Genomic DNA, 15,921 nt, shown 5'->3' with positions numbered 1-15,921 from the left:
TACAAAATGCACTTACTACCGGCCACGAAGCTTGAGACTGGTGGTGAAGGCTGCAAGTAAGCCCAGGCAGCCTTCTGAACAATGAAATTACTTATTGGAATCTCATGAGCAGATTGCATGCCAAAACGTCTTGATAACATACTTTTTCGCCTTCTGATCTCCGATGATGGAGGCAACAATTCTTTCAGCGAAGTATATGATGGCGAATTTGAAGAGTTTGCAAGCTCTGAATTGTTGGCAGCTGCAAAGGCTGTCTCCTCGCGGACTGTCCTTGGAAAGCTTTTGCTTTGAAACCGTTTTCTGGAAGTAAACTTTCCGGATTGAGTAGTGAGAGAATCCATGGCATTTTTGGTTTGATGTATGAGTGGGAAGAGACTAATGGGGTTGTTTTATTTTTATTGTTTTGAAATGGAAAATTTTGAAAGGGCTTTTGAAATCTGAAATGATTCGTTGTGGATAGAGTCTCAACTATCAAGGAGTTTAAATTTCGGTTACTTTAAAAGTTTTGCTCAAAAAGATAACCAAGAAGAATAGATAGATTAGGTTGGTTTACATTATTGAGGATGGAGTACGTGACCAATATTGTTTCACGCCATTTAGAATTTGATTGGATTAGGAACAACCTCTTTCACCTTTTTGGAATTCTAGATTGGGGAAAACTTGTTACACACTTGTGTGGACATTTGTGTGGACACTTGTGTAGAGTGTGTGCATCCACACAAATGTGTGATAAACATGGCACTTCTAAGTTTAATCTTCTAAATTTAACGTTAAAATTCCCAAGCTTGATTTATGTTGGCTTGATTATTAGAATTTCCCTATTTTCCCATTTATTTTACATTCCTAGTTCTGACCTATGTTGCCAAATTAATTGGTGATTATTAGATTCTTTTTCTTTGTTGGTGTATGAACCAAAATAAAAGGTTTAAACATTCATTTTGTCCTTAAAGTTGGCATGAATTTTGCTTTTTTGTGTTTAAATTTTAAAAAATTCATATTTCGTCCATAATCTTTTTGAAGAAAATTTTCTAATAGTTTAAGGATGAAAATATGGACAATAAAAAGAACTTGTTACTACAATTTGAGAATGAAAAATGAACTTACTAAATTGAAATATGATAACAGTAACACATTTTCTATAATTTAGGGACAAAAAACAAACCTTTTAAAGTTTAGAAATGAAAAATTAAATTTATGAAAGTTTAAGAACACAAAAAAAAGGGTAAAAAAAGGCATGGTTAAAAATATTTTCATCCCTAAATTTGAATGAAATTCTCAAAACTTAAAAAAAAAAAATTGTTCCTAAATTATTAAAAATGTTCACTTTATATACTCTATCTACTCCCATTAATTTTTATCCAATTTATGTAAAAGAATGCTTCAGTGATAATAATTTTAACTTTAAAAAAATTTAACATGAACCATTACATTAAAATTAAAAATTAAAAAAAATAGACATACAAAGTGGGACACATGGCAAAAAACTATTAATCACACAAAAAATTAGAAAGGGAAAAAAATTGACAAAAAAAATCCCCCAAATCAAGTGGTCAAGGGGATATCAAAAAATCCAATTCCCTTTAGTTATGGTTCTCATGCTCATCCCGTGACCTTTACCATCATCAAGGTAATCTATATCCAATGTAGGACTTAACACACATCTACACACTCCACTAATTCAGATTAATATTCAATCAATATGGCCATCACATTATATTTTCTAGAAAACTTAAAGTAGAGCTCTAAAGCCTTCAATATCCACTATTCTATCAAGATGATATCAAATAAGTGGATTTTATTTTCTACTATTAGGGTTGCTTTGAATGAAAAAAAAAAAATTTAATCTTAGTGGTGGTCTTGATAAAGAGAGTTGAGTGATCTATAAGTCAACAAATGTTAAGCAAGATTCCTAGACTAGAGGTATGAAAATGAGCCACAATGATGATAAAGAGAGATCAATCCTCGCTAGAATCAGACAAAGAAAAAACAAAATGAGAAGAGTGAAAGAAGTGAGAATCAAAGAAAGAGAATGGTTTTTTTTTTTTTTTTTTTTGAAGGTCGATTGGATAAGAAAATTGTGGAATTTAAACCACAGACATTAGATATAACATGTCAAGTCCGAGTTGTTCCATTTTTTCACTGCCCTAAAAATTCTTAATAAAAAAATAGTAATATTTAATTTAATCCTTCGGTTTTGAACAGGGTTAACGGATCCGGACCAGGCCCAGGCCCATTTTGGTAAGTATACTCATGTCCAAGCTGAGGCCCATGACCATAGCTTTCCTGAGGGTGTCGGAAGGCCTATAAAAAGACCAAAATACCCCTTTACTGCTCTTCAGGCCCACTTCAGTCACTATTTAGAATTGAATTGAAAATAGCTGAACATTGTGGGGGCAGTAAAGTAATAAAGAACTAATTTCTTTGTTGTCGTCTTATCCTAATGTCATCATCTTATTATATATGGACTATCGACCTTGTCTTTCATCGTTGCTTGGTTCTGACACGTATAAATTTCTCTCTCTCAGAAATTTTGTAAGATATTTATTCTTTCTTTCTGAATTTACGGGTATCAAAAAAGGAATGTTTGAATACCTTATAAATACAAAACCAAAAAAATAAAAACCTTTGGTTGGCTAACAATGGCAACAGCCATGCTATCCCTTTCTCTTACTCTACCCTCTGCTTCTTTCTTCAATAAGGGGCAGCTCAGAATCCGAAATTTTGCTTCAATTCCACTCTCCAAATCCAATTTCAAGCGCTTCAGAGTCAGAGCTCTTAAAGAAAAAACTGAGGAAATTAAAACCCCTTCTTCATCTTCAGGTTCAGCTGAAGAAATTACAAAGAAGTATGGCCTTGAAGCTGGTCTCTGGAAGGTACCCATTTCTTCTCTTCTCCATATATGTCTTTTCGTTTTTACTTGTTTCTACTTTGTGGAGCTCTAAAAATTCCCATTTTCATTCAATACTGGGCTTATATATGGCTACTCTACTCATATTCTCCATTGTAAATGGTAGAGTAGCACTCCTAAGTCCTAATACTAACATGCTGACTTGGGTCCTTGTGCGTTTATTTTCAGAGTTTACATGTTTATATATGTGTGTGTGTGTGTAAAAAATTTGATGGAAAAAGTTCCTCTACCAACCATTGGCACATCTGTCCCAGAAAAGATCACAAAAAAAGTTTGATAATCTTAGGATATTTGAAGCCAGGGAAACTCTAGTCTATAATCTATATGACTCGTTTCTGTTTTTGATAATGCAATCAAAGATGGCCTGTATATAGGAAGATAAGACACAAATTTAGAAATGAAATAGTAGGGGTGAATTCTTTTGTTGACAGTCTATTTGCTTATTTTACTGAAAGTTGGTTTAACTATATTGAAAAAGTGAAACTTTAAAAACTTGTAACATAAGCAAAAAAATTAGAAGAAAAAAGTTTTTGCCAAACCGACAGTGTCTTTAAAAATGTGGTGATGTCTGCAGATATTCAGCTCTAAAGAGGAAGAAAAGGAAGGTGATGAGAAAACAAAATCAAAGGGTGATCAAGCCAAAGAACTGCTAACAAAGTATGGAGGAGCCTACTTGGCCACCTCCATTGTTCTCTCTTTGATTTCTTTCGCACTCTGCTATTCACTAATCAACGCTGGCGTTGATGTCCAATCCTTGCTACAAAAGGTGAGTGCAGAATATATAGACTTCCACGAACTGCAAAATGACTTTACACGAAATATGGTTTTTGAATGTATTATACTTTCAGGTGGGGATCTCAGTTGATGCGACCGGGGAGAAAGTTGGTACCTTTGCCTTGGCATATGCCGCACACAAGGCCGCATCTCCAATAAGATTTCCTCCTACAGTTGCTCTGACTCCCATTGTTGCTAGGTGGATAGGAAAGAAAGTTGAAAAACAGAATTAGCCTCTTTTGGTGCTTCCCAGCTCACAAGCTATGTTTCACATGTAACTTACTGTAGCCAAGATTATAATGCAAATGAATTTTCACTAGTTTAAGTCCATTGCTGTTGAATAAGTTGTATGAATTTTTCTCTTCCTCCTTAAGAACCAAAGAGAGAGTCCAGCTCAGAACCTCATGATGAGATTATTCTTACTAACAACTCTTAATTGTTTTACTTGCCACTCCAATTCCAAAACAAAGCAAATTCCGAGAATTACCAAAGGTTTGAAACACGAGTTTATAACTTTAGAAAACAATTATGTGAAACAACCAATAGCCAATTTGTGGCATCTTAAGGATCACATGAACAAATTATCCCAAAAAATAAAAATTATCACATGAACAAGCTTACAAAGTACAATACCGAAGGCAGTAAACTGACCGTTATTATATGTTGGCACCACCAGAGCACGACTCTCAGAGGTTAGATCTTCATGGGATGCTACTCTTCAAAAATTTTACATGAAATGGCTGACTCTTGAAAATCAAATTCAGTCGCATTTATTATCATTTGCAAAAATCCCCTTTTAAATTTTTTGGCAGTCCTAATAAGCAGGTAATGACTATTGACTCATGCTCAAAATGCCTCCGAATATGAGCAGTTGAGGAATCATTATTCATTAACATGCCAAGTTCCATTACGAGGACAAGTAATATGTTATGCATAGAGAGCAGTAACAATCTTATCGGTCCCGCTCCAGCCCCCAAATGTTTCTTTCACTTCCAGATGTTCACTGCCACAGCCCACTGATGAAAAACTCCATGCACAAATCAGGCAGCATAATAGCATATATTATGGCCATTTCATTACCAAAAATGATTAGAAGTCATCATATACTTAAAAATGAAAGTAGCAAACCGGATGATTGATCCCTTTTTTCCTTTATTCTTCTTGACTTCTAATCATATGAAATACATCTCTTCATTACTTGCCAAGTCAACCTAGAGGTCAAGCTAGTCAATACAGTAAAGCCAAGAATTGTAATAATATACAAGGGTGTACCCAACAAGTAATGGTACTATCTTTTCTCTTCTTTTTTTTATTAACTACAAAATGACAGATCAAATATGTTACTTAACTGTACAATGAACCTGCTACCTCCATCTTCCATCCAATAGTTCCTTGCACTTTTTCTGGGAACCTCCTGCAGGCATCTCCTGGGGACCTTCATTCCAACCTCCAGGGTTTTAAACAAATGAGAATGGTTGGACATCATAGGTTCTCATCACATTAAAGTCCTTGTATCCACAATTTGATTCATCAACATACACTTTCCAAGGTCTCAACTTCTGGTAGAGTTAGCAGGAGGCCCTTCAGTTGCATTCGATGGTGGAGTCTGGGGCTGTGGTATGCCAATATTAGCCATGGCATAATCTTCATGAAGTGTACTCAAGTCGTTCCATTCTACCCCCGCTATCATCAAGAATCAAGGAATTCAGTACTTACTGTCAAGATATTAAGACAGGGCAAATGACAAAAATAAAAAACAAAAACAAAAACAAAAAAGGGGAGGGGTGAGCATCTGGTTGGGAGGATACGTTCTGTTCTCCACATATCTGTGATGCTAACATCAGCATCTGATAAAAGCCAGTAATCTGCATCACTCTGAAAAAAAAAAAATATTGTAAATATTCCTTTCTTTATCAGAGATAAAAACAAACTCAACATGACTTGAACAACAATTTGGTAGTGGAATCTGATTTTTGTGAATTATGAAGTTATTATTATAACATATTTCAGCAAGCAGAATCAACCAAAAAGAAGGCACTTAGTAATCAGAAACCAATCCATTCTTCAGTAATTTAATGTCATCTTATTCTAAATAGGTATTTGAGAAATCAGAACTTGTTGCTTCTGCTCAATCATTTTTTGGAGGTCCAGAGAACCAATAAAAAATGTTTATAGCAGATTGTATCTTCCAAAAAGCTATTATACCCATAGAAATCAAGAACCAGACTTACATCAACATCTGATGGAACAATCTTCATAATTCCACTCACAAAGTCCTGAGAGGCATTAAGATCTGAGCAGAGTGTCTCAGCATCTTGTCCCTGCATTTCAATCTCCTTTCCTCTGCTCTCCTCGGTGACCACTGCCGTTGATGAGTTCTCATTAAGCCCTGAACTAGGCAGGAAGTCTGAAGGTGCCTCAATCTCCTCAAATTTCTCTTCAAATTGACTAGAATGATGGATGGTAAGAAATGGAGAGAAAGAGTGTCAGATTATATGAATTCTCAAATATTTAATTATCACTACTTCCACTAGGATTGGGAGTGCAAGGAAGACAGTAATGACTAAAGAAAATGCAACGGCCTTGTAACCAAGTATAAGGAACAATACCTGACAAGGTAAACATCTATAGGACCCATTGTGCTTCTTAGGACTACCCTGTACCTCCTTTGGGGATAGTCAACAGCCTGGTACAAATTAGAAAAAAGTTGCATTGAGAATTTTGCAAGTAAAAACACAAAATGAACTTCTTGTGTCAATCTTCTCTGCTCTTCAATTACCTCATCAGGATCCGGGACTTCCAGAGTGGTGCCATGAGGAGCTTTAATTGCAATTAATGTTTCATTCTGGTAGAAGCAATTACTATATATATTTAGATAACAGCTTATTTTAGGAAAACACAAGGTGACCAAACAACAAGAATATACAATAACATTAGTAAAAAACATACCTGGAAGCAGGGTAAGCCCTTGATGTCTTCTTCAGTGACAAAAAGCCACCTAACACAGCACAAAGGTTAGATAAGCATGGCAGTTAAAATGATTGCCAATTAGGGACCCAAAAAACTGAAATTACATCACAAAAGTGAATGGATTTTTGGTGGAGGTAAAGGAGAAAAAAATTACTTTTGATTGTTCTCATTTTCACTCAGGTCCCTCAATTGTTCTTGCATTTCTCTGCAATAGATGAGAAGCCTCAGCACACCAATGGAAGCAAAAAAAATAATAGTAATAAGTTATTAATAAAATAAAACAGATCATAATTAAGAAAGCATAGCTACATAACCTTATTTGATCATCTAATCTGTGCTCTTGAATGGAAAGGTTTTCAACTTCTGCCTACAGATTAAAAGAAAGATAATAAGGCCTTTTTAAATATAAGTAAAGATATCTTCACCTTCAAAAATATGCAATCATTAGTTCATTATTTATGCACATGGTAGACAAACTGTATTTGATCATCATCTCAATGTTATTTACATGGTGATGCAGAGATACTAAACTCAAGTCAAAAGCCTTATTCAACACTGAAGGCCAACTTCACCTTTCCACTCATTTTCAGGATTCATACTAAAGTTGCCACAAGGACAATATTCTGGAAAGAATGTGGATTGAACTGGTGCATGCAAACACTGTGGCCAATGATTTTTTTTTTTTTTTTTTAATGGGTTATGGCACTAGATGTGGCGTGCCAATTCCAAATGATTGGCATACAAGGCATTTTTTAGTTTATATTTATATAGATCACAGTAGCTTCACTATATCAAATCAACCAAGAAGAGTTGGAAATTCATACTCGCAAAAGAAACAATAAAATCAAATAAAAAACAAGAAGATTAAGAACCCTCATGCACACACATACTCTTCAAAGAGTCATGCAGAGCCTGAGCAACTGTAATGCTTGCAAGGCAAGAAACAATTTCTCTATTTTGCATACCTGTAAACTGGAATAGTTTTCATCAACCTCTCCTGGCCTTGAGACATCAAGTCCCCTAATCAAACAATCAATCAAATTGAGTAACTCTTCATGTGCAGTAGAGAATACACTCAAAATTTAAAATAACAAATATAAAATTTTTAAAAGTTGGGAAATTTTCCATACTTCCACTGAATTCTGTTTTTGAGCTTCTTCTCTATGAGGCCAATTCCTTCCAGGACATTTGTTATATCATATATCCTCCTCTTTTGAACCTGTAGCAGAAATCTTCCACTAATAGAACTTTACAACAATTGATGTGTTGAACCAGAGAGAAAAATAGTCACCTCTAAAGTTTCGGCAGCCTTATTTAGATCAAGAATACCATCTTCAGCATGTTTGATCAAATTGATGAACTTCTTTGTCAAGAGACCTGAATGAGAATCATAGGACTTTGTTGTCACTCTTAAACATGCACTTGCTCTGTTCCACAAACAGAGCCTATAACAATGTTAACCATGCTTAGTTTAAAAATAATGTAAAATAAAATATAACATAATCAACAAAGGAATAAGTAGATATTCTGTTACCAAGAGAGCTATCATAACGACAAGGACCAGCTGGAGTGAGATTATTGCCAGAAGGAGAACCTGCCAAATTTTACAGAAAGTTATTCAGTGAATGTATCTAATGCTCTCTGCTAGGACCAATGGAGACAGAAAGAAACAGAATAGTTTATGCTAATTGAGAGAATTCTTACTAGCACCTTCTGGTCCTACTTAACATTCGATGTGCAGAAATATAAATATGGGAAGCATGCTCAATAAGTTTTAGTACTCACCAACATTTGAAACTGGAGTTTGAGGTCCAGACTTATTGCACTTCGTAAGCCTTGATGTTTTGTTTGCCTTTCCCCCTTTTACTGATACAGGTGTCTGTAGGGAACTATTAATTACTTCAGTGAATCCTGGAACAGTTGTTCTATCACTAGAGTCAGCTTCATAATCTGCTGTCTCACTCTTCCGCTTTAATTGCTGATAAAAAACCATTTGGTTTTTCCAAAACACAATTAGAAACATGGGCAAATATATTTCATCACAATTCAATTGAAAGCAAGAATTCTACGCTCCATTCAAGATAAAAGAATGCTCATAAAACATACATGCTGGGTGGCAAAAATCAACAAATTCACAACCAGCGTAATTTTCAAGAGGTTGGACTATACAACTAGAAAGAAATTAGCCATTTCTTAACCTATCAAATGAGGAGATTCACTAAAAACATCATTTAAAAGGGTAAGATATCTCAAAAATGAAACCCAAAACAAAAGTAGCAACAATGAAGATAGCCATGTTTGTCAACAGAAAGATCATTGCGTTGTAAGAATCTCATCATTCTAGATTATAAACATACATTAAAGATTAAAAATGTATTAAACTTCTAAGATTGGTCAATGGAAAACTCCTTAAATATCTTAATTTTCTAACTAGCAAACTCATAGTAAAATAATTATGTTGATAAGTAACTTATATAATAAAATAATGGAAACAAGGAAATGGGATAAACATTGCATGATTAGTTAACAGACACAAGTATAGTGTTTCCACATAGAATGACCTCTAATACTTCATGCAGAAAAGGGAACCCAACCAACCAAGCATCTTGAACTCTGTAAAAATAAATGTGTCATTCAACAATCAACTCTCACGCTTATCAGACAACACACTGGAATTATAGTGGGACCTCTTATTTGCTCATTCCAAACCCAAGAACTCCGGTGAGAATGAGAATCAACGCAATAGATTCTACCCTATGACATATAGCCCATGAGACCACAACCAAAACTGTAATACATCAGATTCCATAAGCGTCAATCCTTCAGGGCCTCAAACTGCATGATACATCCACCTAAGGTGTGGGGAAAGAACATTTAAAGTGAGGCAAGAAGCAACAGCATTTTGCATGCTAAATGCAAGAGTCAGGTGTGAGGAAAAAAACATGATATTAACCTCGCATAATTAGTTTATAGGCCAAAAACACAGATATGCCCTAAGAATAAACACTAAGGGTTTGCTTGGAATGAGCTCCAAGCAGAAAAACTTAGGAATCAGCACCAAGCAGAAAAACTAAAGAATCAGCACCAAGTAGAAAAACTTAGAAATCAGAACCCAACAATTGAAAATTTCCAACATAAAATTGTATTACTCAAAATTATGCCTTCTATGTTTATTAGAGCCTTTTAAATAGGCTTTCAAGGAATACATCAATAAGTTTTTTTTTAATAAAGAGGGTAATAACAGATTACATTGATGTCCTTTAGAAGATGTAAGATATATTTCTGTAATTTATTTGGTTGAGATCATTTTTACAATAAAATATGAGTTGCAATAAGATTGGGTCTTGAATGGGCTTTTAAATAATAGGGGTATTGATATTGAGGGAACTTTGGAGGTGTGTGGCCCACATACTTGAATATGTAAGACCCAATAAAAAGCCCTTTTATGTGAGAGCTCTGGCTGTAATTTTATCAACAGGCACCCATCTCTAAAATAAAGTATAAGATGTTTAAAGGATGATTCTCATGTATTGCAGGATGATTTCTCTAGGGGTGACAGAAAATTCTTCTTTCCTCTAATCAATGCTTTGCACTAACTTACAAACCCATCTCAGACACAACAATGTTGCAGACAAAAACTTCTTTGTTTGGCCTAGCTTTTGGTGTCACAACTAACAAGCCTATTGCAGTGAATTTGATTGGTATATGTCAATCAAACAAGTCTCAAAATTGGAAGCACCCATTACATCCATTTCCAGCACAACCAATGATATGTTTTCTAAACATTAAAATGGCTACAATGACAATCACACAATAATCAGCATTTAGCATCAGTACTTTGAATTTGTAAAAGTATCGATGTAAAATGATACAGTAGAAGATCTTTCAGTCCCTTCCAGAACCATGTAATTAACTCACATTATAGATTTGGACATCGAGAGGGACACCCCAAACATTTGTATCATCAATACAGATGTTCCCTACACCCATAGCAACCATGGTACAAGGATAAAAATTTTATGGCTACATAAAGATGTAAATCTAAAATATTTGTCAATGGGAAGGTATTCTAGCAAATGTGTTCAGCATTCAGACATTTCAAACTCCGTGCAATTAAAATTTCTATACTAAACTCAATGTGTCTACTCGTTAAAATTACTTTTGCAAATGGATATTCAATCTAATTTTATCAGCCATGATGCAAGGATGTGCATTGTGTGGCTACATTGAGAAGCCAAAGATACCTCTCTCAAAAGAAATTATAAGAAAAAAAAAAGTTGATAAATTTGGGTCAAGCCCAAGTACACTGGAAGTACACAGAAAGACACCCTAAAAGAGAGAACAGAATACAAATGAAATCAAACAAGATGCAAGCTGTCCAACACTCCAACAAGACTAAAAGATCTGAATCTAAAGCAGGTGAGGGCGAAGTAGCATGTTCCCACTCGAATTGAGTTCCCACAAGCTGGGACTTAAGTTGGATTACCAGCACTCTTTGACTTACACATACTAAACCAATCCCTAATAATGATTCCCCTTTTAATTCAAATTATCTGATGTTAAAATTTTACCCTTCACTATAGTCCACATATAAGAAAGCAACATAAGGAGATGCTCTAACACGCCATAGTCCATAGCTGAAATTCAACCAAAAACCTCAACTCATTGCTACCCCAACAAGCACCAAAGAAGACTATAATTTGAATGAGAAACTTGTTAGTAAAAAATAAAGCAGGCAGTCATGCATAAATAGCAACACAAACAGATCAGTAAATAAGTGTTAGTCAAAATAAATCCATTCTCTCATGCAAGACTCAAACATCTTCAAGACACAAAGAGCATTTGGCAACTAATGCGTCATTGATCACAATCAGAATCATAGTTTCATGTTGTACAAGTAACAAGAAAGTTTAAGAAACACGACAATGATGAAATACATGGTCAACCACACAATTAAACAAATGCCCACCTAACAAGATTCCATTTTTACTAATTCACCTAGTCCTTGAACTCTTAAAATAACACAAAAACTATCACCTCAAGCTGAAATTCATAAATGTAAAGAACAAAAGCCCATACTAGTAAGTCAAAGTACCAATTTTTGTTCCACAAATTCGACAATTCCCAACACCAATAACTAACTCAGAATTTTCAAATCACTAATTTCAACAAATCAGAACCTCAATAACTCATCTCATTCACAAAACAACCAGATCCTAACATAATTCTCTTCTCCATTCACAAACTACTAAAAAATACACTACAAATTTTTTTGTATAAAAATTCCATCTTTTTAATACAACCGGGAAAAACTCACGAGAGGCTTAACGACGATGGCCTCGGCCTCAACATCGTGATCGGCAGCACCACCGCGGCGAGGATCAGAGAAGCGGTGATAGTCAGCTGGAGCAGCGAACGGCGGCTTCAAAGACGAGAACGGAAGCTGCCTCCTCAGCGGCTGCTGCATGATCTGACCCATCTGTGGCTGCGACGACCGGTTCGGAGCTTGCAGACCCGACATCGAGAGCCCGGTTCAAGATCGATCGAGCCGAGTCGGGCTATGGGGTTTGAGGGTTTTGTAAGAAAGAGGAAAAAAAAGCAATTAGCTCGTGAGTTGTGGAGAGTTGGAGGGAATTGAGAGGGAAAGCGAAAATGAAAGGAATTGGAGGGAAAGGAGAGGAAGAGTGGGTAGGGATCTGAGAGAGAAGGTGTTTGGAATGAAAGAAAATAAAAAAGCGGGAGAGAGAAAAGAGAGCAGAAAACGAGGGAAACAAAGGACAGAAACAAGGAGGGAATTTAGTTCGGATATAGATGTGGAGGGAAGCACTTATAAAAATTTCACTCATTATAATACTATTTTTGTTTTTTTCCTTTCTTTTATTTTTTATTTTTATTACCGCATATTTCCATATTTAATTCAATATTAAAGAAAGGCAAAAAAAAAAAAACCATTTCATGTCTATGTCTTAACCGCTTCGGTGGGGCAATGTGTTCGTTTCTTATTTTGATTTTGGGCACCCCTACTTCTATAGGCAATAATTATGCCAAAAATAATTATTTAAACGGTTGAATTTATTGTATTTTTATACTCTTTTCTGCTTATAAATATCACCAACGATAAATATCACCTACGAAATTTGATAAGTATGATCATGCTAAAAATAATTATTTAAACGGTTGAATTTATTGTATTTTTGTACTCTTTTCTACTTATAAATATCATTTACGATATTTGATGCATATATTTTATTAAGAATAAAAATGGAATTCAATCATGATTTTTTAAGATATTAATTAAATAAAAAACTATTAAATGATATAATATTAACATTTAATTAGATTGGGTGTAACTTGATTGGTATAATTTATATTAAATTGTTAGTAAAGCCAACCATCAAATATTAATTTTGAATTAAATCAAGATTATTAATTCAATTTTATATATCAAACTTTTTTATTAAGATATAAAAATAAATAAATAAAAACTAATTGATCGTGCAACGTATGAAATTGTTTAATAGTAATATATTTTTATGTTTTTTTTTTTAGAGAATATATGTTTAAGTTGATAAATTAAAATAACTTGTATTCAGATACCAAACTAGCCTACAACAATAATCAAAATAAGGTATTTTATAAAATAATCATTAGTTTCTTCCAATATCCTAACAGGAGTACTCATTCAACACTTCTTTGCAAAGTCATTAATTTAATAATTGTGTGTGTGTTTTTTTTTTTTAACAATTCTAGTCTCTATAAAATTGGTTTCTTTATACTAATACTGATATGATCATGCCAAAATCATGAAATATTAACATTGATATTGGCATTTTAAATGTATTTCATGCAAAATATGGCCACATTGTTATGAAGTTTTTTTCATATGTGTAGAGTACCTTAAATATAAAATATAAAATTTTGAACAATAGTATATTCTAAATAGTGTCATTTCTATTAAATATCTCAATTCAACTTCAAATAGATTATTTTCAAACCTTTCTTGAATTCACAGTCCGCAAAAATATGACCTAGTCTAGGCCAACTTAATAGATTTTAGAGCTAGACACAAATGTAAAATGTATTATTAATATAATTCAACATTTTTATATAATTTAATACATTGATTGGACTATTTTCATATATTGATAAAAGCATATTTTTAAAATCTTAATTCTAAAGTATTGAAACAATCAGTATTATAATAAATATTATATTTTAGATGTTTAATGTCTCTCTTGGCAATGTTGAACTTCAATTATTGAATAATAAATTTCAGTAATGAATTTGCTAAAAAAAAAAAAACTATTATTCTAACTTTAATTTTGATAGAGAAAGAAAGGAAGAGTAAAATATGTGGGGGATTGAAAATTTGTACAATCTTAAACTACTGTAAATAAAATAAAATGTAATAATAAAATGATGAATATTTGAAAAGAGTATAATATTTTACAAATAATTTCAATTTTTCAAAATTTTGGGCTTAATTAAAAATTTTACATTGCAAGACAGATAAATAAAGCATTTTATAGGCCAATTGAAGATGTCTTATTTTATTATTATTTTTAATTCTAAGTAAGAGAATTAATTTTTGACTACAAATTATTTATTGTTATACTATAACTATAAGACAAATAGAATTAATATATTATATGTTAGGGGTCTCTTTTTTTTATATATGGCCTTAGATTCTTATGAAGAGCAATTGGTAATTTGATCTAATCATAAAAGGCAATCATTATGAAAACGTCATCAATTCAAATCATATCATGTTTATAAAAAAAAATGAAAAAAAAAATCTAAGTTTCATTAACTTATGAAATTGTTTAATAGTAATATAATTAATTTAAGTTTTTTTTTGAGAAAGAATATAAATTTAAGTTGATAAATTAAAAAAGCTTGTATTAAACTTATGTGTGTATATATATATGTATTCTTTTTAATAAACATTATATGATTTGAATTAATGGTGTCCACTTCATTCTTTATCATTGGATTAAAATACCAATTTATTTTGGTGTAAAAGAATTTCAAATCCAAATCATTTATTTAACAACTATAAAGTTTACTAAATAAACTCATTGGAATCAAAATCTAAGATTTAGATTTTAAAAAAAAATAAAAGAGAAAAAAAAAAAAAAAAAAGTCATGCCTGACCAAGCTAAAAATGACTAAAGACTAAAGACTAAAGAATATCAATCGCTGGCTTTGGCATTAGAAAAAAATACTAGTTTAGCCAAGTGATTAGGGTGCAGATAGGTATGAGTGCGAGTTATTTGAGCTCTCGAGGAGATGTGAAGAATAATAAGCACTTGGTTGACGACAAAAATAAAATTAGGTCCATCCAAAAAATAATAATAATAATAATAATAATAATAAATTAGGTGGATGTGATTCCAACTTCGTTCGAATCGGCGATGCCCGCCTATTGTTAAGGAAAATGAAGTGGCGAGTATTTGGCGCGTAATTGGAAATAACAATGGACAAAAGTACCGTCCCACCAACCAGAAAGCACTAGCCAGTAGTCAGCACTTTCCAACCTCACTACTACTAGGCGCCACTTTATTAGGGCGCCGTTGTATTTATCTCTCGTGGGCTGGACTTTCCTGCGGTCTGTATCCTGATTCCTGACCACGAATATGGGCTTCTACACACTTGTGAAACATATATATTGATTTAGAAAATGAATAAAATTATATAGAAATTTTTTTATTTATTTTTAAAGTGAAGCTAAAAACTGAAAGTTGATGCCTTTTTAAAGTTGATTTTTAAAGCTAACTTTAATCCTGATCTGTTTTTGTTCAAAGTTTTGTTTATCTTTTGTGCTATTATATATTGGTTATAATATAAAGGGTCATGTTAACAGGTGTTCTTAAAACAGTTATTAATAAACTATTTTAGAAAAGTTTTAACATTATTTTTATTGAAAATATAACAAATTTCAAAACAATTAACTATTTTTTTTTCCATTAAAATTTTTTTAAAATATTTACTAAATCAATGTTCTTAGAGTATTGATTAACTTTTCTTAACATAAAAGCAATGCTCCTCTATGTGTATTTCATATCCCATGGTTGCTTTTATTCTGTCATTTTTATTCTCACTAACCTATTTTTAATTCATTGTATTGCATATGGCTAGCTACTAAGTAGACTAAGCAATTCATAATCTAAACATGCATTGTTGCTTTCCCCTGAACTCGAGGGAGTAACAAGCAATACTCCTTTGAATAGGTGGAACAACAATCGTAATAAATTTATGCTAAGACAGTA

General features: G+C 33.0%; 2 protein-coding genes across 2 annotated transcripts; one reads left to right on the top strand and one right to left on the bottom strand.

The window, feature by feature from the left end:
- Positions 1 to 2,506: 2,506 nt before the first annotated feature.
- On the top strand, positions 2,507 to 4,010 carry LOC126720973 (uncharacterized). The gene is made up of 3 exons (XM_050423918.1): positions 2,507 to 2,873; positions 3,483 to 3,674; positions 3,757 to 4,010. Exons 1-3 carry the CDS (start codon positions 2,640 to 2,642, stop codon positions 3,913 to 3,915), a joined length of 585 nt encoding a protein of 194 aa, XP_050279875.1. The 5' UTR covers positions 2,507 to 2,639; the 3' UTR covers positions 3,916 to 4,010.
- Positions 4,011 to 4,796: 786 nt separating this feature from the next.
- Positions 4,797 to 12,457, bottom strand: LOC126720964 (transcription factor E2FB). The gene is made up of 14 exons (XM_050423905.1): positions 11,970 to 12,457; positions 8,438 to 8,630; positions 8,187 to 8,246; positions 7,944 to 8,029; positions 7,783 to 7,871; positions 7,618 to 7,672; positions 6,967 to 7,019; positions 6,807 to 6,857; positions 6,632 to 6,680; positions 6,462 to 6,527; positions 6,292 to 6,368; positions 5,914 to 6,130; positions 5,491 to 5,557; positions 4,797 to 5,365 (listed from the first exon to the last, which is right to left on the bottom strand). The coding sequence occupies exons 1-14, from the start codon at positions 12,171 to 12,173 to the stop codon at positions 5,235 to 5,237; spliced, it is 1,398 nt and encodes a 465-aa protein (XP_050279862.1). The 5' UTR covers positions 12,174 to 12,457; the 3' UTR covers positions 4,797 to 5,234.
- Positions 12,458 to 15,921: the final 3,464 nt, after the last annotated feature.

The sequence above is a fragment of the Quercus robur genome, chromosome 1 (assembly GCF_932294415.1).
Source record: "Quercus robur chromosome 1, dhQueRobu3.1, whole genome shotgun sequence".
In the NCBI taxonomy this organism is placed as follows: domain Eukaryota; kingdom Viridiplantae; phylum Streptophyta; class Magnoliopsida; order Fagales; family Fagaceae; genus Quercus; species Quercus robur.
The sequence above is the reverse complement of the archived record's forward strand: the minus strand, read 5'-3'. Positions and strand labels throughout refer to the sequence as shown.

Excerpts from the sequence above, each read along its gene's own strand:
- LOC126720973 (XM_050423918.1), top strand. The coding sequence starts at position 2,640 with ATGGCAACAGCCATGCTATCCCTTTCTCTTACTCTACCCTCTGCTTCT. Across the intron at positions 2,874-3,482 it reads TTGAAGCTGGTCTCTGGAAG|ATATTCAGCTCTAAAGAGGA; the intron begins GTACCCATTTCT and ends TGATGTCTGCAG. Across the intron at positions 3,675-3,756 it reads TCCAATCCTTGCTACAAAAG|GTGGGGATCTCAGTTGATGC; the intron begins GTGAGTGCAGAA and ends TTATACTTTCAG.
- LOC126720964 (XM_050423905.1), bottom strand. The coding sequence starts at position 12,173 with ATGTCGGGTCTGCAAGCTCCGAACCGGTCGTCGCAGCCACAGATGGGT. Across the intron at positions 8,030-8,186 it reads TCGTTATGATAGCTCTCTTG|GTCTCTTGACAAAGAAGTTC; the intron begins GTAACAGAATAT and ends ATTCTCATTCAG. Across the intron at positions 6,681-6,806 it reads GAAAATGAGAACAATCAAAA|GTGGCTTTTTGTCACTGAAG; the intron begins GTAATTTTTTTC and ends GTGCTGTGTTAG.